This window comes from Salmo salar, unplaced genomic scaffold (genome assembly GCF_905237065.1).
Source record: "Salmo salar unplaced genomic scaffold, Ssal_v3.1, whole genome shotgun sequence".
Taxonomy (NCBI): Eukaryota; Metazoa; Chordata; class Actinopteri; order Salmoniformes; family Salmonidae; genus Salmo; species Salmo salar.
Window position 1 is genome coordinate 658,915 of NW_025550919.1, and position 22,444 is coordinate 681,358.

At 41.4% G+C, this 22,444-nt stretch overlaps 1 protein-coding gene across 1 annotated transcript in view; it reads right to left on the reverse strand.

Annotated features, from left to right (window-relative positions):
• LOC106594530 (ADP-ribosylation factor-like protein 6) overlaps positions 1-12,149 on the reverse strand; it is a 97,641-nt gene extending 85,492 nt beyond the window's left edge. The window contains exons 1-5 of the mRNA XM_045714020.1: positions 11,954-12,149; positions 9,495-9,646; positions 7,626-7,687; positions 5,875-5,943; positions 5,639-5,733 (exon numbers count right to left, since the gene is read on the reverse strand). Coding sequence (XP_045569976.1) covers positions 5,639-5,733; positions 5,875-5,943; positions 7,626-7,687; positions 9,495-9,617 — 349 coding nt within the window. The 5' untranslated portion in view covers positions 9,618-9,646; positions 11,954-12,149. The remainder of the gene's footprint in view (positions 1-5,638; positions 5,734-5,874; positions 5,944-7,625; positions 7,688-9,494; positions 9,647-11,953) is intronic.
• Between the last annotated feature and the right edge of the window lie 10,295 nt (positions 12,150-22,444).

Genomic DNA, 22,444 nt, shown 5'->3' on the forward strand with positions numbered 1-22,444 from the left:
AGCGTATAATAGTGGATGATTCACCTGGGTTGTTGAGGAGTGTATAATGAGTTGGATGATTCACCTGGGTGGTTGAGGAGTGTATAATGTGTTGGATGATTCACCTGGGTGGTTGAGGAGTGTATAATGAGGAGGATGATTCACCTGGGTGGTTGAGGAGCGTATAATGAGGAGGATGATTCACCTGGGTGGTTGAGGAGCGTATAATGTGTTGGATGATTCACCTGGGTGGTTGAGGAGTGTATAATGAGGAGGATGATTCACCTGGGTGGTTGAGGAGTGTATAATGAGGAGGATGATTCACCTGGGTGGTTGAGGAGTGTATAATGAGGAGGATGATTCACCTGGGTGGTTGAGGAGTGTATAATGAGGAGGATGATTCACCTGGGTGGTTGAGGAGTGTATAATGTGTAGGATGATTCACCTGGGTGGTTGAGGAGTGTATAATGAGGAGGATGATTCACCTGGGTGGTTGAGGAGCGTATAATGTGTTGGATGATTCACCTGGGTGGTTGAGGAGTGTATAATGTGCTGGATGATTCACCTGGGAGGTTGAGGAGTGTATAATGTGTAGGATGATTCACCTGGGTGGTTGAGGAGTGTATAATGAGGAGGATGATTCACCTGGGTGGTTGAGGAGTGTATAATGTGTTGGATGATTCACCTGGGTGGTTGAGGGGTGTATAATGAGGAGGATGATTCACCTGGGTGGTTGAGGAGTGTATAATGTGTTGGATGATTCACCTGGGTGGTTGAGGAGTGTATAATGAGGAGGATGAATCACCAGGGTGGTTGAGGAGCGTATAATGAGGAGGATGATTCACCTGGGTGGTTGAGGAGTGTATAATGTGTTGGATGATTCGCCTGGGTGGTTGAGGAGTGTATAATGAGGAGGATGATTCACCTGGGTGGTTGAGGAGTGCATAATGAGGATGATTCACCTGGGTGGTTGAGGAGTGTATAATGTGTTGGATGATTCACCTGGGTGGTTGAGGAGTGTATAATGAGGAGGATGAATCACCAGGGTGGTTGAGGAGCGTATAATGAGGAGGATGATTCACCTGGGTGGTTGAGGAGTGTATAATGTGTTGGATGATTCGCCTGGGTGGTTGAGGAGTGTATAATGAGGAGGATGATTCACCTGGGTGGTTGAGGAGTGTATAATGAGGAGGATGATTCCCCTGTGTGGTTGAGGAGTGTATAATGTGTTGGATGATTCACCTGGGTGGTTGAGGAGTGTATAATGTGTTGGATGATTCACCTGGGTGGTTGAGGAGCGTATAATGTCTTGGATGATTCACCTGGGTGGTTGAGGAGTGTATAATGAGGAGGATGATTCACTTGGGTGGTTGAGGAGCGTATAATGAGGAGGATGATTCACCTGGGTGGTTGAGGAGTGTATAATGAGGAGGATGATTCGCCTGGGTGGTTGAGGAGTGTATAATGAGGAGGATGATTCACCTGGGTGGTTGAGGAGTGTATAATGAGGAGGATGATTCACCAGGGTGGTTGAGGAGTGTATAATGAGGGGGATGATTCACCTGGGTGGTTGTTGAGTGTATAATGAGGGGGATGATTCACCTGGGTGGTTGAAGAGTGTATAATTAGGATGATTCACCTGGGTGGTTGAGGAGCGTATAATGAGGATGATTCACCTGGGTGGTTGAGGAGCGTATAATGAGGAGGATGATTCACCTGGGTGGTTGAGGAGCGTATAATGAGGAGGATGATTCACCTGGGTGGTTGAGGAGCGTATAATGAGGATGATTCACCTGGGTGGTTGAGGAGTGTATAATGAGGGGGATGATTCACCTGGGTGGTTGTTGAGTGTGTAATGAGGGGGATGATTCACCTGGGTGGTTGAGGAGTGTATAATGAGGAGGATGATTCACCTGGGTGGTTGAGGAGCGTATAATGAGGAGGATGATTCACCTGGGTGGTTGAGGAGCGTATAATGAGGAGGATGATTCACCTGGGTGGTTGAGGAGTGTATAATGTGTTGGATGATTCACCTGGGTGGTTGAGGAGCGTATAATGAGGAGGATGATTCACCTGGGTGGTTGAGGAGTGTATAATGAGGAGGATGATTCACCTGGGTGGTTGAGGAGTGTATAATGTGTTGGATGATTCACCTGGGTGGTTGAGGAGTGTATAATGAGGAGGATGATTCACCTGGGTGGTTGAGGAGTGTATAATGAGGATGATTCACCTGGGTGGTTGAGGAGTGTATAATGTGTTGGATGATTCACCTGGGTGGTTTAGGAGCGTATAATGAGGAGGATGATTCACCTGGGTGGTTGAGGAGTGTATAATGAGGAGGATGATTCACCTGGGTGGTTGAGGAGTGTATAATGTGTTGGATGATTCACCTGGGTGGTTGAGGAGTGTATAATGAGGAGGATGATTCACCTGGGTGGATGAGGAGTGTATAATGTGTTGGATGATTCACCTGGGTGGTTGAGGAGCGTATAATGAGGAGGATGATTCACCTGGGTGGTTGAGGAGCGTATAATGAGGATGATTCACCTGGGTGGTTGAGGAGTGTATAATGAGGGGGATGATTCACCTGGGTGGTTGAGGAGTGTATAATGAGGGGATGATTCACCTGGGTGGTTGAGGAGTGTATAATGAGGATGATTCACCTGGGTGGTTGAGGAGTGTATAATGAGGGATGATTCACCTGGGTGGTTGAGGAGTGTATAATGAGGGGGATGATTCACCTGGGTGGTTGAAGAGTGTATAATGAGGATGATTCACCTGGGTGGTTGAGGAGTGTATAATGAGGGGGATGATTCACCTGGGTGGTTGAGGAGTGTATAATGAGGATGATTCACCTGGGTGGTTGAGGAGCGTATAATGTGTTGATGATTCACCTGGGTGGTTGAGGAGTGTATAATGAGGAGGATGATTCACCTGGGTGGTTGAGGAGTGTATAATGAGGAGGATGATTCACCTGGGTGGTTGAGGAGTGTATAATGTGTTGGATGATTCACCTGGGTGGTTGAGGAGCGTATAATAGAGGATGATTCACCTGGGTGGTTGAGGAGTGTATAATGAGTAGGATGATTCACCTGGGTGGTTGAGGAGTGTATAATGTGTTGGATGATTCACCTGGGTGGTTGAGGAGTGTATAATGAGGAGGATGATTCACCTGGGTGGTTGAGGAGCGTATAATGAGGAGGATGATTTACCTGGGTGGTTGAAGAGCATATAATGTGTTGGATGATTCGCCTGGGTGGTTGAGGAGTGTATAATGAGGAGGATGATTCACCTGGGTGGTTGAGGAGTGTATAATGAGGAGGATGATTCACCTGGGTGGTTGAGGAGTGTATAATGAGGAGGATGATTCACCTGGGTGGTTGAGGAGTGTATAATGAGGTGGATGATTCACCTGGGTGGTTGAGGAGTGTATAATGTGTTGGATGATTCACCTGGGTGGTTGAGGAGCGTATAATGAGGATGATTCACCTGGGTGGTTGAGGAGTGTATAATGAGGGGGATGATTCACCTGGGTGGTTGAGGAGTGTATAATGAGGGGGATGATTCACCTGGGTGGTTGAGGAGTGTATAATGAGGGGGATGATTCACCTGGGTGGTTGAGGAGTGTATAATGAGAGGATGATTCACCTGGGTGGTTGAGGAGCGTATAATGTGGTGGATGATTCACCTGGGTGGTTGAGGAGCGTATAATGAGGAGGATGATTCACCTGGGTGGTTGAGGAGCGTATAATGAGGAGGATGATTCACCTGGGTGGTTGAGGAGCGTATAATGAGGAGGATGATTCACCTGGGTGGTTGAGGAGCGTATAATGTAGGATGATTCACCTGGGTGGTTGAGGAGCGTATAATAGTGTGGATGATTCACCTGGGTGGTTGAGGAGCGTATAATGAGTAGGATGATTCACCTGGGTGGTTGAGGAGTGTATAATGTGTTGGATGATTCACCTGGGTGGTTGAGGAGTGTATAATGAGGAGGATGATTCACCTGGGTGGTTGAGGAGCGTATAATGAGGAGGATGATTCACCTGGGTGGTTGAGGAGTGTATAATGGAGGATGATTCACCTGGGTGGTTGAGGAGTGTATAATGAGGAGGATGATTCACCTGGGTGGTTGAGGAGTGTATAATGAGGAGGATGATTCACCTGGGTGGTTGAGGAGTGTATAATGATTGGATGATTCACCTGGGTGGTTGAGGAGTGTATAATGAGGAGGATGATTCACCTGGGTGGTTGAGGAGTGTATAATGAGGGGGATGATTCACCTGGGTGGTTGAGGAGTGTATAATGAGGGGGATGATTCACCTGGGTGGTTGAGGAGTGTATAATGAGGAGGATGATTCACCTGGGTGGTTGAGGAGCGTATAATGAGGATGATTCACCTGGGTGGTTGAGGAGCGTATAATGAGGATGATTCACCTGGGTGGTTGAGGAGTGTATAATGAGGGGGATGATTCACCTGGGTGGTTGAAGAGTGTATAATGAGGATGATTCACCTGGGTGGTTGAGGAGTGTATAATGAGGGGGATGATTCACCTGGGTGGTTGAGGAGTGTATAATGAGGATGATTCACCTGGGTGGTTGAGGAGCGTATAATGTGTTGGATGATTCACCTGGGTGGTTGAGGAGCGTATAATGAGGAGGATGATTCACCTGGGTGGTTGAGGAGCGTATAATGAGGAGGATGATTCACCTGGGTGGTTGAGGAGCGTATAATGTGTTGGATGATTCACCTGGGTGGTTGAGGAGCGTATAATGTGGATGATTCACCTGGGTGGTTAAGGAGTGTATAATGTGTTGGATGATTCACCTGGGTGGTTGAGGAGTGTATAATGTGTTGGATGATTCACCTGGGTGGTTGAGGAGTGTATAATGTGTTGGCTGATTCACCTGGATGGTTGAGGAGTGTATAATGAGGATGATTCACCTGGGTGGTTGAGGAGTGTATAATGAGGAGGATGATTCACCTGGGTGGTTGAGGAGCGTATAATGAGGAGGATGATTCACTTGGGTGGTTGAGGAGCGTATAATGTGTTGGATGATTCACCTGGGTGGTTGAGGAGCGTATAATGAGGAGGATTCCCCTGGGTGGTTGAGGAGTGTATAATGAGGAGGATGATTCCCCTGGGTGGTTGAGGAGTGTATAATGTGTTGGATGATTCACCTGGGTGGTTGAGGAGCGTATAATGTGCTGGATGATTCACCTGGGAGGTTGAGGAGTGTATAATGTGTTGGATGATTCACCTGGGTGGTTGAGGGGTGTATAATGAGGAGGATGATTCACCTGGGTGGTTGAGGAGTGTATAATGTGTTGGATGATTCACCTGGGTGGTTGAGGAGTGTATAATGAGGAGGATGAATCACCAGGGTGGTTGAGGAGCGTATAATGAGGAGGATGATTCCCCTGGGTGGTTGAGGAGTGTATAATGTGTTGGATGATTCGCCTGGGTGGTTGAGGAGTGTATAATGAGGAGGATGATTCACCTGGGTGGTTGAGGAGTGTATAATGAGGAGGATGATTCACCTGGGTGGTTGAGGAGTGTATAATGTGTTGGATGATTCACCAGGGTGGTTGAGGAGTGTATAATGAGGAGGATGATTTACCTGGGTGGTTGAGGAGTGTATAATGAGGATGATTCACCTGGGTGGTTGAGGAGTGTATCCAGTTCTTCTTTGGCGACCACCATCCTCAACTTGTCTCCACTGTCCACCACAAAGATTATGGCTTGACCCTCCCTGGAGGGGGAGAGAGGGCAAGGGTCACCACGACTCACTGTCAGTACTACCTACCATGTGTGTGTGTGTGTGTGTGTGTGTGTGTGTGTGTGTGTGTGTGTGTGTGTGTGTGTGTGTGTGTGTGTGTCTGAACAGACTCACTTGTAGTAATGTTCCCAGAGGTTTCTGTATCGCCCTTGGCCAGACATGTCGAACACTGTGAAGGAGAGACTGGAGAGAAGAGAAGGTTTTAGAACACTTGAGAGAAGAGGAGGATTTAGACTGGAGAGAAGAGAAGGATTCAGAAGACTGGAGAGAAGAGAAGGATTTAGACTGGAGAGAAGAGGAGGATTTAGACTGGAGAGAAGAGGAGGATTTAGACTGGAGAGAAGAGGAGGATTTAGACTGGAGAGAAGAGGAGGATTTAGACTGGAGAGAAGAGGAGGATTTAGACTGGAGAGAAGAGGAGAATATAGAAGACTGGAGAGAAGAGGAGGATATAGAAGACTGGAGAGAAGAGGAGGATTTAGAAGACTGGAGAGAAGAGAAGGTTTTAGACTGGAGAGAAGAGGAGAATATAGAAGACTGGAGAGAATAGGAGGATTTAGACTGGAGAGAAGAGGAGGATTTAGAAGACTGGAGAGAAGTGGAGGATTTAGAAGAAGACTGGAGAGAAGAGGAGAATATAGAAGATTGGAGAGAAGAGGAGGATTTAGACTGGAGAGAAGCGGAGGATTTAGACTGGAGAGAAGTGGAGGATTTAGAAGAAGACTGGAGAGAAGAGGAGAATATAGAAGAAGACTGGAGAGAAGAGGAGAATATAGAAGACTGGAGAGAAGAGGAGGATTTAGAAGAGTGGAGAGAAGAGGAGGATTTAGAAGACTGGAGAGAAGAGGAGGATTTAGACTGGAGAGAAGTGGAGGATTTAGAAGAAGACTGGAGAGAATAGGAGAATATAGAAGAAGACTGGAGAGAAGAGGAGAATATAGAAGACTGGAGAGAAGAGGAGGATTTAGAAGACTGGAGAGAAGAGGAGGATTTAGACTGGAGAGAAAAGGAGAATATAGAAGACTGGAGAGAAGAGGGGGATTTAGACTGGAGAGAAGAGGAGGATTTAGACTGGAGAGAAGAGGAGAATATAGAAGACTGGAGAGAAGAGGAGGATTTAGACTGGAGAGAAAAGGAGGATTTAGACTGGAGAGAAGAGGAGGATTTAGACTGGGGAGAAGTGGAGGATTTAGACTGGAGAGAAAAGGAGGATTTAGACTGGAGAGAAGTGGAGGATTTAGACTGGAGAGAAGTGGAGGATTTAGACTGGAGAGAAGAGGAGAATATAGACTGGAGAGAAGCGGAGGATTTAGACTGGAGAGAAGAGGAGGATTTAGACTGGAGAGAAGAGAAGGATTTAGAGTGGAGAGAAGAGGAGGATGTAGACTGGAGAGAAGAGGAGGATTTAGACTGGAGGGAAGAGGATTTAGAAGACTGGAGAGAAGAGGAGGATTTAGACTGGAGAGAAGAGGAGGATTTAGACTGGAAAGAAGAGGAGGATTTAGACTGGAGAGAAGAGGAGAATATAGAAGACTGGAGAGAAGAGGAGGATTTAGACGGGAGAGAAGAGGAGGATTTATACTGGAGAGAAGTGGAGGATTTAGACTGGAGAGAACAGGAGGATGTAGACTGGAGAGAAGAGGAGGATTTATACTGGAGAGAAGAGGAGGATTTAGACTGGAGAGAAGAGGAGGATTTAGACTGGAGATAAAAGTAGTGCACTTTTTTGGAAATAGGATGCCATTTGGGACCCATACAAGGACATCGTAGTGGTAACGTTCAGACAACGTTCCCCAACAACCTTCAAGGTATAGTTTAGAACATCTGATCATCGTACATTCATCCATTATTGTCTCATTGATTACCTTGATGTCTTGAACTTCTCTATGCTGAAGCCAATGGTCGGGACGATGTCTTGTGTCTGGGCCTGCATGACACAGGAATACATTAGTAATGGTTAATTAAACAGGAATAGATTAGTAGTGGTTAATTACACAGGAATACATTAGTAATGGTTAATTACACAGGAATAGATTAGTAGTGGTTAATTAAACAGGAATAGATTTAACAGGAATAGATTAGTAGTGGTTAATTAAACAGGAATAGATTAGTAATGGTTAATTAAACAGGAATAGATTAGTAATGGTTAATTAAACAGGAATAGATTAGTAGTGGTTAATTAAACAGGAATAGATTAGTAGTGGTTAATTACACAGGAATAGATTAGTAGTGGTTAATTACACAGGAATAGATTAGTAGTGGTTAATTACACAGGAATATATTAGTAATGGTTAATTAAACAGGAATAGATTAAACAGGAATAGATTAATAATGGTTAATTATACAGGAATAGATTAGTAATGGTTAATTAAACAGGAATAGATTAGTAATGGTTAATTACACAGCAATAGATTAGTAGTGGTTAATTATACAGGAATAGATTAAACAGGAATAGATTAGTAATGGTTAATTATACAGGAATAGATTAGTAGTGGTTAATTAAACAGGAATAGATTAAACAGGAATAGATTAGTAGTGGTTAATTATACAGGAATAGATTAGTAGTGGTTAATTACACAGGAATACATTTGTAGTGGTTAATTACACAGGAATAGATTAGTAGTGGTTAATTACACAGGAATAGATTAAACAGGAATAGATTAGTAGTGGTTAATTATACAGGAATAGATTAGTAGTGGTTAATTACACAGGAATAGATTAGTAGTGGTTAATTAAACAGGAATAGATTAAACAGGAATAGATTAGTAGTGGTTAATTAAACAGGAATAGATTAGTAGTGGTTAATTAAACAGGAACAGATTAGTAGTGGTTAATTAAACAGGAATAGATTAGTAGGGGTTAATTAAACAGGAATAGATTAGTAGTGGTTAATTAAACAGGAATAGATTAGTAATGGTTAATTAAACAGGAATAGATTAGTAATGGTTAATTAAACAGGAATAGATTAGGGGAACCATACTGATTAAGGCCACTTGAATTCAAGGGGGAAAAAAAACAATTTCTGCTGTTTAATGTTTCTATGAATTAATCTGGTCGTTCTGTCCAGAGCTGATTGTACTCTAAACCATTACGGTTAAGTATTAAGTATTATTAAGTTATTGACAATTATGTGTATGTTCCCACCAGTGGCCAATTCCCAAAGCGCCAACATCATTTAGTGACCTATAACAAGATAATAGATTTCAGGAATTATTAAAGAAATGTCTCGTTTTACTGTTAAATTAACCTTCCATTGTTACATATAGTTTTTTTGGTTCAGATTTAAAAACTACAGTTGTGCATCTAGACATGAAGCCTTTACCAAGACCAGAAACCATCAGGAACAACTAGAAACCTCTGGACTGTCTCCAAGACGTTTGGAGTGGACAGGAAGTGATTGATGCAGAGAGAGAGAAGACCAGGGGTGAAGGATATCAGGGATAGATGACCTCCAAGACGTTTGGAGTGGACAGGAAGTGGTAGATACAGAGAGAGAGAGAAGAAGAAGACCAGGGGTGAAGGATATCAGGGATAGATGACCTCCAAGACGTTTGGAGTGGACAGGAAGTGATTGATGCAGAGAGAGAGAGAATTTTTTTTACACCTATATATATGACTTTTACAAGCTATATCTTTATATGGTCATTCTATATCACAGCAAACCACTAACTCATTCTCATGTCGGCCATGAAGTAAGCAGGCCTGATCGATCCAGGCTACTAGCGTAGACTTACATTGAACGGTTTGAGTTGGTTGATGATGGTGGTCTTGCCGCTGTTGTCCAATCCCAGACACAGAACATTCACTTCCTTCTTCTTCAGCCCCAGCCAGCCGGCTAGTTTATCAAACAAACCCATTGTTATTCCGTCTTATTCCCGGTGGGTCTCTGTTGAATAAAAATATACACACATATACATATATATATATATATATATATATATATATATTATAGTAGCTAAGACCTTCACAAAGACATAAACGTGTGACAACTGCAAATCCGGGGCGTAGGGTCTAATCATTAGTCCAAACAACCCGGAGGCGTAGGGCCTAATCATTAGTCCAAACAACCCGGGGTGTAGGGTCTAATCATTAGCCCAAACAACCCGGGGCGTAGGGCCTAATCATTAGTCCAAACAACCCGGGGTGTAGGGCCTAATCATTAGTCCAAACAACCCGGGGTGTAGGGTCTAATCATTAGCCCAAACAACCCAGGGCGTAGGGCCTAATCATTAGTCCAAACAACCCGGGGTGTAGGGCCTAATCATTAGTCCAAACAACCCGGGGTGTAGGGTCTAATCATTAGCCCAAACAACCCGGGGCGTAGGGCCTAATCATTAGTCCAAACAACCCGGGGTGTAGGGCCTAATCATTAGTCCAAACAACCCGGGGTGTAGGGTCTAATCATTAGCCCAAACAACCCGGGTGTAGGGTCTAATCATTAGCCAAAACAACCCGGGCGTAGGGCCCAATCATTAGTCCAAACAACCCGGGGTGTAGGGCCTAATCATTAGTCCAAACAACCCGGGGCGTAGGGTCTAATCATTAGCCCAAACAACCCGGGGCGTAGGGCCTAATCATTAGTCCAAACAACCCGGGGCGTAGGGCCTAATCATTAGTCCAAACAACCCGGGGCGTAGGGCCTAATCATTAGTCCAAACAACCCGGGGCGTAGGGCCTAATCATTAGTCCAAACAACCCGGGCGTAGGGCCTAATCATTAGTCCAAACAACCCGGGGCGTAGGGTCTAATCATTAGTCAAAACAACCCGGGGCGTAGGGTCTAATCATTAGTCCAAACAACCCGGGGCGTAGGGCCTAATAATTAGTCCAAACATCCCGGGGTGTAGGGTCTAATCATTAGCCCAAACAACCCGGGGCGTAGGGCCTAATCATTAGTCCAAACAACCCGGGGCGTAGGGCCTAATAATTAGTCCAAACATCCCGGGGTGTAGGGTCTAATCATTAGCCCAAACAACCCGGGGCGTAGGGCCTAATCATTAGTCCAAACAACCCGGGGCGTAGGGCCTAATCATTAGTCCAAACAACCCGGGGTGTAGGGCCTAATCATTAGTCCAAACAACCCGGGGTGTAGGGCCTAATCATTAGTCCAAACAACCCGGGGCGTAGGGCCTAATCATTAGTCCAAACAACCCGGGGCGTAGGGCCTAATCATTAGTCCAAACAACCCGGGGCGTAGGGCCTAATCATTAGTCCAAACAACCCGGGGCGTAGGGCCTAATCATTAGTCCAAACAACCCGGGGCGTAAGGCCTAATCATTAGTCCAAACGACCCGGGGCGTAGGGCCTAATCATTAGTCCAAACAACCCGGGTGTAGGGCCTAATCATTAGTCCAAACAACCCGGGGTGTAGGGCCTAATCATTAGTCCAAACAGTTGCAAAACGAGTTTCTATTGGACAAATTCAGGTAGGACTCCGACATTGTTCGTCCTAATAGTTCTATATTTCATAATCCCATTCTTTTACTTTTTAGATTAGTGTGTATTGTTAGATAGTACTGCACTGCTGGAGCTAGGAACAAAACCATTTCACTACACTGGCAATAACATCTGCTAAATATGTGTACGCGACCATTAAAATGTGATTTGATTTGTTCAATCTGCACTCTGACCTGCGGAAGGCAGCAATACGTAACAAAGCGTCTAGTCTGCCGGAAATTCACACGAAGAAGAAGAAGGTTTAGCTGCTAGCTAGCCGACTGGCTAACTTAGCATTTACAATAGCTACAGCGAGCGCCACACGTCGCAATATGTTTTTCTTCTTCCAGATCATCACATTTAGGGTAGTTTAGGGTCTCGTTTTGATTCGTTGCTAATGCGTCAGCAACAACGAAAGAGAATGAAGTTGATACCCTTTCTGATGTAGCTAGCTAGCTAGTTAGCGTAACATGCTAGGACAGCTAGCTAACTGTTGATACATTAGCAAACTAACGTTAGCTAGCCATCTGGTTAGATAGTTAGCAGCGTGACTAGCTAGCTATTTTAGTAAATCTTCATAATTGGACCTAGTTTACCAAAACGTAGCTTGACCAGTTTTGAGTTGACTAAACTAGGTTTAATGGGATGTACTCAATGTGCCTATAATCTCATTGAAAGAAACGATAGCCAGCTAGCTAGCCTAGCAAACGTTAGCTATCTTCTTCCAGCAGCATATGTGCAATGTATCTTCTCTTTACCTTGTAAGAGATCTTTTGTACGATTCTTCAAACTTTTTTATTTTTCTTTCTTTCTTCAAATATCAAACGTTTCGTTTCGAACCCCCCCCCCCCCCAGTCATAACGATGGCATGTTGATATTGTCAGTCATTTCTCTGGTCACAACATGCCAGTGTTTTGGTCCTCAGGAAGCACTGGGAGTTTACACGGCGTTGTCTGGACGACGGACCCGACGTCGATAAGACTTTATGTATCTGGCTCAAGTCCACCATCCCCTGGATATCATGGGCATTACAACCAATTTACATTACAGTCATTTAGCAGACGCTCTTATCCAGAGCGACTTACAGTAGTGAATGCATACATTTCATACATTTTTTCCCCCCCCATACTGGTCCCCCGTGGGAATCGAACCCACAACTCAGTAGAACGTACTTTTTATTTTATTTTTTAACAACACCCAGCCTATAAGGCTTTTATTGATAACCAGTTATGACGTACAATGTCCCTTAATAAATTATACAAAAATACATTTGAAAATTGTAAGGAGGAAGAAGAAAAAAAAAGCATTCGTAATGTGTATATGTATGCTACTACAGATCCCCAGAGTGCATTGCTGGGATGGGAGGGAGGAAGTGATGTCGACCCCCCCCTCCAAAACGTCCTGAGCACCTGTTGCACAGATCCACTCCATGAGAGCTCTCAATGTCAGGATAATATGTGAGGATCTCTCCAGCGACAGCGATGAATGAGGACGATGATTGGTGTGTGTGTGTGCGCTTGCGTGGGAGGGGGAGAGAGAAAGAGAACATTCTAATAATTCACCCTACTCAAGTGTGTTGTCTGAGTCTATTTAACCTGTCAGTGTGAATATTGATGTGTTGTCTGAGTCTATTTAACCTGTCAGTGTGAATATTGATGTGTTGTCTGAGTCTATTTAACCTGTCAGTGTGAATATTGATGTGTTGTCTGAGTCTATTTAACCTGTCAGTGTGTATATTGATGTGTTGTAATCATCTGAGTCTATTTAACCTGTCAGTGTTAATATTGATGTGTTGTCAGTGTCTATTTAACCTGTCAGTGTGTATATTGATGTGTTGTCTGAGTCTATTTAACCTGTCAGTGTGAATATTGATGTGTTGTCTGAGTCTATTTAACCTGTCAGTGTGAATATTGATGTGTTGTCTGAGTCTATTTAACCTGTCAGTGTGAATATTGATGTATCTGTCTGAGTCTATTTATCCTGTCAGTGTGAATATTGATGTGTTGTCTGAGTCTATTTAACCTGTCAGTGTGAATATTGATGTATATGTCTGAGTCTATTTAACCTGTCAGTGTGAATATTGATGTGTTGTCTGAGTCTATTTAACCTGTCAGTGTGTATATTGATGTGTTGTCTGAGTCTATTTAACCTGTCAGTGTGAATATTTATGTGTTGTCTGAGTCTATTTAACCTGTCAGTGTGAATATTGATGTGTTTTCTGAGTCTATTTATCCTGTCAGTGTGTATATTGATGTGATGTCTGAGTCTATTTAACCTGTCAGTGTGAATATTGATGTGTTGTCTGAGACTATTTAACCTGTCAGTGTGAATATTGATGTGTTGTCTGAGTCTATTTAACCTGTCAGTGTGTATATTGATGTGTTGTCTGAGTCTATTTATCCTGTCATTGTGTATATTGATGTGTTGTCTGAGTCTATTTAACCTGTCAGTGTGAGTATTGATGTGTTGTCTGAGTCTATTTAACCTGTCAGTGTGTATATTGATGTGTTGTCTGAGTCTATTTAACCTGTCAGTGTGAATATTTATGTGTTGTCTGAGTCTATTTAACCTGTCAATGTGAATATTGATGTGTTTTCTGAGTCTATTTATCCTGTCAGTGTGTATATTGATGTGATGTCTGAGTCTATTTAACCTGTCAGTGTGAATATTGATGTGTTGTCTGAGACTATTTAACCTGTCAGTGTGAATATTGATGTGTTGTCTGAGTCTATTTAACCTGTCAGTGTGTATATTGATGTGTTGTCTGAGTCTATTTATCCTGTCATTGTGTATATTGATGTATATGTCTGAGTCTATTTAACCTGTCAGTGTGAATATTGATGTTTTGTATCTGTCTGAGTCTATTTAACCTGTCAGTGTTAATATTGATGTGTTGTCTGAGTCTATTTAACCTGTCAGTGTGTATATTGATGTGTTGTCTGAGTCTATTTATCCTGTCAGTGTGAATATTGATGTATATGTCTGAGTCTATTTAACCTGTCAGTGTGAATATTGATGTGTTGTCTGAGTCTATTTATCCTGTCAGTGTGAATGTTGATGTGTTGTAGCTGTCTGAGTCTATTTAACCTGTCAGTGTGAATATTGATGTGTTGTCTGAGTCTATTTAACCTGTCAGTGTGTATATTGATGTGTACTCTGGACCCTGATCTCTCTTTTGAAGAACATATCAAGACTGTTTCAAGGACAGCTTTTTTCCATCTACGTAACATTGCAAAAATCTGAAATTTTCTGTCCAAAAATGACGCAGAAAAATTAATCCATGCTTTTGTTACTTCTAGGCTGGACTACTGCAATGCTCTACTTTCCGGCTACCCGGATAAAGCACTAAATAAACTTCAGTTAGTGCTAAATACGGCTGCTAGAATCCTGACTAGAACCAAAAAATTTGATCATATTACTCCAGTGCTAGCCTCCCTACACTGGCTTCCTGTTAAGGCAAGGGCGGATTTCAAGGTTTTACTGCTAACCTACAAAGCATTACATGGGCTTGCTCCTACCTATCTTTCCGATTTGGTCCTGCCGTACATACCTACACGTACGCTACGGTCACAAGACGCAGGCCTCCTAATTGTCCCTAGAATTTCTAAGCAAACGGCTGGAGGTAGGGCTTTCTCCTATAGAGCTCCATTTTTATGGAATGGTCTGCCTACCAATGTGAGAGACGCAGACTCAGTCTCAACCTTTAAGTCTTTACTGAAGACTTATCTCTTCAGTAGGTCCTATGATTAAGTATAGTCTGGCCCAGGAGTGTGAAGGTGAACGGAAAGGCTGGAGCAACGAACCGCCCTTGCTGTCTCTGCCTTGCCGGTTCCCCTCTTTCCACTGGGATTCTCTGCCTCTAACCCTTTTACAGGGGCTGAGTCACTGGCCTACTGGTGTTCTTCCATGCCGTCCATGGGAGGGGTGTGTCACTTGAGTGGGTTGAGTCACTGACGTGGTCTTCCTGTCTGGGTTGGCGCCCCCCCTTGGGTTGTGCCATGGCGGAGATCGTTGTGGGCTATACTCGGCCTTGTCTTAGGACGGTAAGTTGGTGGTTGGAGACATCCCTCTAGTGGTGTGGGGGCTGTGCTTTGGCAAAGTGGGTGGGGTTATATCCTGCCTGTTTGGCCCTGTCCGGGGTATCATCGGATGGGGCCACAGTGTCTTCTGATCCCTCCTGTCTCAGCCTCCAGTATTTATGCTGCAGTAGTTTATGTGTCGGGGGGCTAGGGTCAGTCTGTTACATCTGGAGTATTTCTCTTGTCTTATCCGGTGTCCTGTGTGTATTTAAATATGCTCTCTCTAATTCTCTCTTTCTCTCTTTCTGTCTTTCTCTCGGAGGACCTGAGCCCTAGGACCATGCCTCAGGACTACCTGGTATGATGACTCCTTGCTGTCCCCAGTCCACCTGGCCATGCTGCTGCTCCAGTTTCAACTGTTCTGCCTGCGGCTATGGAACCCTGACCTGTTCACCGGACGTGCTTGTTGCACCCTCGACAACTACTATGATTATTATTATTTGACCATGCTGGTCATTTATGAACATTTTAACATCTTGACCATGTTCTGTTATAATATCCACCCTGCACAGCCAGAAGAGGACTGGCCACCCCTCATAGCCTGGTTCCTCTCTAGGTTTCTTCCTAGGTTTTTGGCCTTTCTAGGGAGTTTTTCCTAGGGAGTTTTTCCTAGCCACCATGCTTCTTTCACATGCTTTGCTTGCTGTTTGGGGTTTTAGGCTGGGTTTCTGTACAGCACTTTGAGAATATCAGCTGATGTACGAAGGGCTATATAAAAATAAATTTGATTTGATTTGATTTGTTGTCTGAGTCTATTTATCCTGTCATTGTGTATATTGATGTGTTGTCTGAGTCTATTTAACCTGTCAGTGTGAGTATTGATGTGTTGTCTGAGTCTATTTAACCTGTCAGTGTGTATATTGATGTGATGTCTGAGTCTATTTAACCTGTCAGTGTGAATATTGATGTGTTGTCTGAGTCTATTTAACCTGTCAGTGTGAATATTGATATATCTGTCTGAGTCTATTTAACCTGTCAGTGTGAATATTGATGTGTTGTATGAGTCTATTTAACCTTTCAGTGTGTATATTGATGTGTTGTCTGAGTCTATTTAACCTGTCAGTGTTAATATTGATGTGTTGTCAGTGTCTATTTAACCTGTCAGTGTGTATATTGATGTGTTGTCTGAGTCTATTTAACCTGTCAGTGTGAATATTGATGTGTTGTCTGAGTCTATTTAACCTGTCAGTGTGAATATTGATGTGTTGTCTGAGTCTATTTAACCTGTCAGTGTGAATATTGATGTATCTGTCTGAGTCTATTTATCCTGTCAGTGTGAATATTGATGTGTTGTCTGAGTCTATTTAACCTGTCAGTGTGAATAATGATGTTTTGTATATGTCTGAGTCTATTTAACCTGTCAGTGTTAATATTGATGTGTTGTCTGAGTCTATTTAACCTGTCAGTGTGTATATTGATGTGTTGTCTGAGTCTATTTATCCTGTCAGTGTGAATATTGATGTATATGTCTGAGTCTATTTAACCTGTCAGTGTGAATATTGATGTGTTGTCTGAGTCTATTTAACCTGTCAGTGTGTATATTGATGTGTTGTCTGAGTCTATTTAACCTGTCAGTGTGAATATTTGTGTTGTCTGAGTCTATTTAACCTGTCAGTGTGAATATTGATGTGTTTTCTGAGTCTATTTATCCTGTCAGTGTGTATATTGATGTGATGTCTGAGTCTATTTAACCTGTCAGTGTGAATATTGATGTGTTGTCTGAGACTATTTAACCTGTCAGTGTGAATATTGATGTGTTGTCTGAGTCTATTTAACCTATCAGTGTGTATATTGATGTGTTGTCTGAGTCTATTTAACCTGTCAGTGTGTATATTGATGTGTTGTCTGAGTCTATTTAACCTGTCAGTGTGAATATTGATGTGTTGTCTGAGTCTATTTAACCTGTCAGTGTGAATATTGATGTGTTGTCTGAGTCTATTTATCCTGTCAGTGTGAATATTGATGTGTTGTATCTGTCTGAGTCTATTTTTCCTGCCAGTGTGTATATTGATGTGTTGTCTGAGTCTATTCAACCTGTCAGTGTGTATATTGATGTGTTGTCTGAGTCTATTTAACCTGTCAGTGTGTATATTGATGTGATGTCTGAGTCTATTTAACCTGTCAGTGTGAATATTGATGTGTTGTCTGAGTCTATTTAACCTGTCAGTGTGAATATTGATATATCTGTCTGAGTCTATTTAACCTGTCAGTGTGAATATTGATGTGTTGTCTGAGTCTATTTAACCTTTCAGTGTGTATATTGATGTGTTGTCTGAGTCTATTTAACCTGTCAGTGTTAATATTGATGTGTTGTCAGTGTCTATTTAACCTGTCAGTGTGTATATTGATGTGTTGTCTGAGTCTATTTAACCTGTCAGTGTGAATATTGATGTGTTGTCTGAGTCTATTTAACCTGTCAGTGTGAATATTGATGTGTTGTCTGAGTCTATTTAACCTGTCAGTGTGAATATTGATGTATCTGTCTGAGTCTATTTATCCTGTCAGTGTGAATATTGATGTGTTGTCTGAGTCTATTTAACCTGTCAGTGTGAATATTGATGTTTTGTATCTGTCTGAGTCTATTTAACCTGTCAGTGTTAATATTGATGTGTTGTCTGAGTCTATTTAACCTGTCAGTGTGTATATTGATGTGTTGTCTGAGTCTATTTATCCTGTCAGTGTGAATATTGATGTATATGTCTGAGTCTATTTAACCTGTCAGTGTGAATATTGATGTGTTGTCTGAGTCTATTTAACCTGTCAGTGTGTATATTGATGTGTTGTCTGAGTCTATTTAACCTGTCAGTGTGAATATTTGTGTTGTCTGAGTCTATTTAACCTGTCAGTGTGAATATTGATGTGTTTTCTGAGTCTATTTATCCTGTCAGTGTGTATATTGATGTGATGTCTGAGTCTATTTAACCTGTCAGTGTGAATATTGATGTGTTGTCTGAGACTATTTAACCTGTCAGTGTGAATATTGATGTGTTGTCTGAGTCTATTTAACCTGTCAGTGTGTATATTGATGTGTTGTCTGAGTCTATTTAACCTGTCAGTGTGTATATTGATGTGTTGTCTGAGTCTATTTAACCTGTCAGTGTGAATATTGATGTGTTGTCTGAGTCTATTTAACCTGTCAGTGTGAATATTGATGTGTTGTCTGAGTCTATTTATCCTGTCAGTGTGAATATTGATGTGTTGTATCTGTCTGAGTCTATTTTTCCTGCCAGTGTGTATATTGATGTGTTGTCTGAGTCTATTCAACCTGTCAGTGTGTATATTGATGTGTTGTTTGAGTCTTATTTAACCTGTCAGTGTGAATATTGATGTGTTGTCTGAGTCTATTTAACATGTCAGTGTGAATATTGATGTATCTTTCTGAGTCTATTTAACCTGTCAGTGTGAATATTGATGTATCTGTCTGAGTCTATTTAACCTGTCAGTGTGAATATTGATGTATCTGTCTGAGTCTATTTATCCTGTCAGTGTGAATATTGATGTGTTGTCTGAGTCTATTTAACCTGTCAGTGTGAATATTGATGTTTTGTATCTGTCTGAGTCTATTTAACCTGTCAGTGTTAATATTGATGTGTTGTCTGAGTCTATTTAACCTGTCAGTGTGTATATTGATGTGTTGTCTGAGTCTATTTATCCTGTCAGTGTGAATATTGATGTATATGTCTGAGTCTATTTAACCTGTCAGTGTGAATATTGATGTGTTGTCTGAGTCTATTTAACCTGTCAGTGTGTATATTGATGTGTTGTCTGAGTCTATTTAACCTGTCAGTGTGAATATTTGTGTTGTCTGAGTCTATTTAACCTGTCAGTGTGAATATTGATGTGTTTTCTGAGTCTATTTATCCTGTCAGTGTGTATATTGATGTGATGTCTGAGTCTATTTAACCTGTCAGTGTGAATATTGATATGTTGTCTGAGTCTATTTAACCTGTCAGTGTGTATATTGATGTGTTGTCTGAGTCTATTTAACCTGTCAGTGTGTATATTGATGTGTTGTCTGAGTCTATTTAACCTGTCAGTGTGAATATTGATGTGTTGTCTGAGTCTATTTAACCTGTCAGTGTGAATATTGATGTGTTGTCTGAGTCTATTTATCCTGTCAGTGTGAATATTGATGTGTTGTATCTGTCTGAGTCTATTTTTCCTGCCAGTGTGTATATTGATGTGTTGTCTGAGTCTATTCAACCTGTCAGTGTGTATATTGATGTGTTGTTTGAGTCTTATTTAACCTGTCAGTGTGAATATTGATGTGTTGTCTGAGTCTATTTAACATCTCAGTGTGAATATTGATGTATCTTTCTGAGTCTATTTAACCTGTCAGTGTGAATATTGATGTATCTGTCTGAGTCTATTTAACCTGTCAGTGTGAATATTGATGTATCTGTCTGAGTCTATTTATCCTGTCAGTGTGAATATTGATGTGTTGTCTGAGTCTATTTAACCTGTCAGTGTGAATATTGATGTTTTGTATCTGTCTGAGTCTATTTAACCTGTCAGTGTTAATATTGATGTGTTGTCTGAGTCTATTTAACCTGTCAGTGTGTATATTGATGTGTTGTCTGAGTCTATTTATCCTGCCAGTGTGAATATTGATGTATATGTCTGAGTCTATTTAACCTGTCAGTGTGAATATTGATGTGTTGTCTGAGTCTATTTAACCTGTCAGTGTGAATATTGATGTGTTGTCTGAGTCTATTTATCCTGTCAGTGTGAATATTGATGTGTTGTATCTGTCTGAGTCTATTTTTCCTGCCAGTGTGTATATTGATGTGTTGTCTGAGTCTATTCAACCTGTCAGTGTGTATATTGATGTGTTGTTTGAGTCTTATTTAACCTGTCAGTGTGTATATTGATGTGTTGTCTGAGTCTATTTAACATCTCAGTGTGAATATTGATGTATCTTTCTGAGTCTATTTAACCTGTCAGTGTGAATATTGATGTATCTGTCTGAGTCTATTTAACCTGTCAGTGTGAATATTGATGTATCTGTCTGAGTCTATTTATCCTGTCAGTGTGAATATTGATGTGTTGTCTGAGTCTATTTAACCTGTCAGTGTGAATATTGATGTGTTGTCTGAGACTATTTAACCTGTCAGTGTGAATATTGATGTGTTGTCTGAGTCTATTTAACCTGTCAGTGTGTATATTGATGTGTTGTCTGAGTCTATTTAACCTGTCAGTGTGTATATTGATGTGTTGTCTGAGTCTATTTAACCTGTCAGTGTGAATATTGATGTGTTGTCTGAGTCTATTTAACCTGTCAGTGTGAATATTGATGTGTTGTCTGAGTCTATTTATCCTGTCAGTGTGAATATTGATGTGTTGTATCTGTCTGAGTCTATTTTTCCTGCCAGTGTGTATATTGATGTGTTGTCTGAGTCTATTTAACCTGTCAGTGTGTATATTGATGTGTTGTTTGAGTCTTATTTAACCTGTCAGTGTGAATATTGATGTGTTGTCTGAGTCTATTTAACATGTCAGTGTGAATATTGATGTATCTTTCTGAGTCTATTTAACCTGTCAGTGTGAATATTGATGTATCTGTCTGAGTCTATTTAACCTGTCAGTGTGAATATTGATGTATCTGTCTGAGTCTATTTATCCTGTCAGTGTGAATATTGATGTGTTGTCTGAGTCTATTTAACCTGTCAGTGTGAATATTGATGTTTTGTATCTGTCTGAGTCTATTTAACCTGTCAGTGTTAATATTGATGTGTTGTCTGAGTCTATTTAACCTGTCAGTGTGTATATTGATGTGTTGTCTGAGTCTATTTATCCTGTCAGTGTGAATATTGATGTATATGTCTGAGTCTATTTAACCTGTCAGTGTGAATATTGATGTGTTGTCTGAGTCTATTTAACCTGTCAGTGTGTATATTGATGTGTTGTCTGAGTCTATTTAACCTGTCAGTGTGAATATTTGTGTTGTCTGAGTCTATTTAACCTGTCAGTGTGAATATTGATGTGTTTTCTGAGTCTATTTATCCTGTCAGTGTGTATATTGATGTGATGTCTGAGTCTATTTAACCTGTCAGTGTGAATATTGATGTGTTGTCTGAGTCTATTTAACCTGTCAGTGTGTATATTGATGTGTTGTCTGAGTCTATTTAACCTGTCAGTGTGTATATTGATGTGTTGTCTGAGTCTATTTAACCTGTCAGTGTGAATATTGATGTGTTGTCTGAGTCTATTTAACCTGTCAGTGTGAATATTGATGTGTTGTCTGAGTCTATTTATCCTGTCAGTGTGAATATTGATGTGTTGTATCTGTCTGAGTCTATTTTTCCTGCCAGTGTGTATATTGATGTGTTGTCTGAGTCTATTCAACCTGTCAGTGTGTATATTGATGTGTTGTTTGAGTCTTATTTAACCTGTCAGTGTGAATATTGATGTGTTGTCTGAGTCTATTTAACATCTCAGTGTGAATATTGATGTATCTTTCTGAGTCTATTTAACCTGTCAGTGTGAATATTGATGTATCTGTCTGAGTCTATTTAACCTGTCAGTGTGAATATTGATGTATCTGTCTGAGTCTATTTATCCTGTCAGTGTGAATATTGATGTGTTGTCTGAGTCTATTTAACCTGTCAGTGTGAATATTGATGTTTTGTATCTGTCTGAGTCTATTTAACCTGTCAGTGTGAATATTGATGTGTTGTCTGAGTCTATTTAACCTGTCAGTGTGTATATTGATGTGTTGTCTGAGTCTATTTATCCTGTCAGTGTGAATATTGATGTATATGTCTGAGTCTATTTAACCTGTCAGTGTGAATATTGATGTGTTGTCTGAGTCTATTTAACCTGTCAGTGTGAATATTGATGTGTTGTCTGAGTCTATTTATCCTGTCAGTGTGAATATTGATGTGTTGTATCTGTCTGAGTCTATTTTTCCTGCCAGTGTGTATATTGATGTGTTGTCTGAGTCTATTTAACCTGTCAGTGTGTATATTGATGTGTTGTTTGAGTCTTATTTAACCTGTCAGTGTGAATATTGATGTGTTGTCTGAGTCTATTTAACATGTCAGTGTGAATATTGATGTATCTTTCTGAGTCTATTTAACCTGTCAGTGTGAATATTGATGTATCTGTCTGAGTCTATTTAACCTGTCAGTGTGAATATTGATGTATCTGTCTGAGTCTATTTATCCTGTC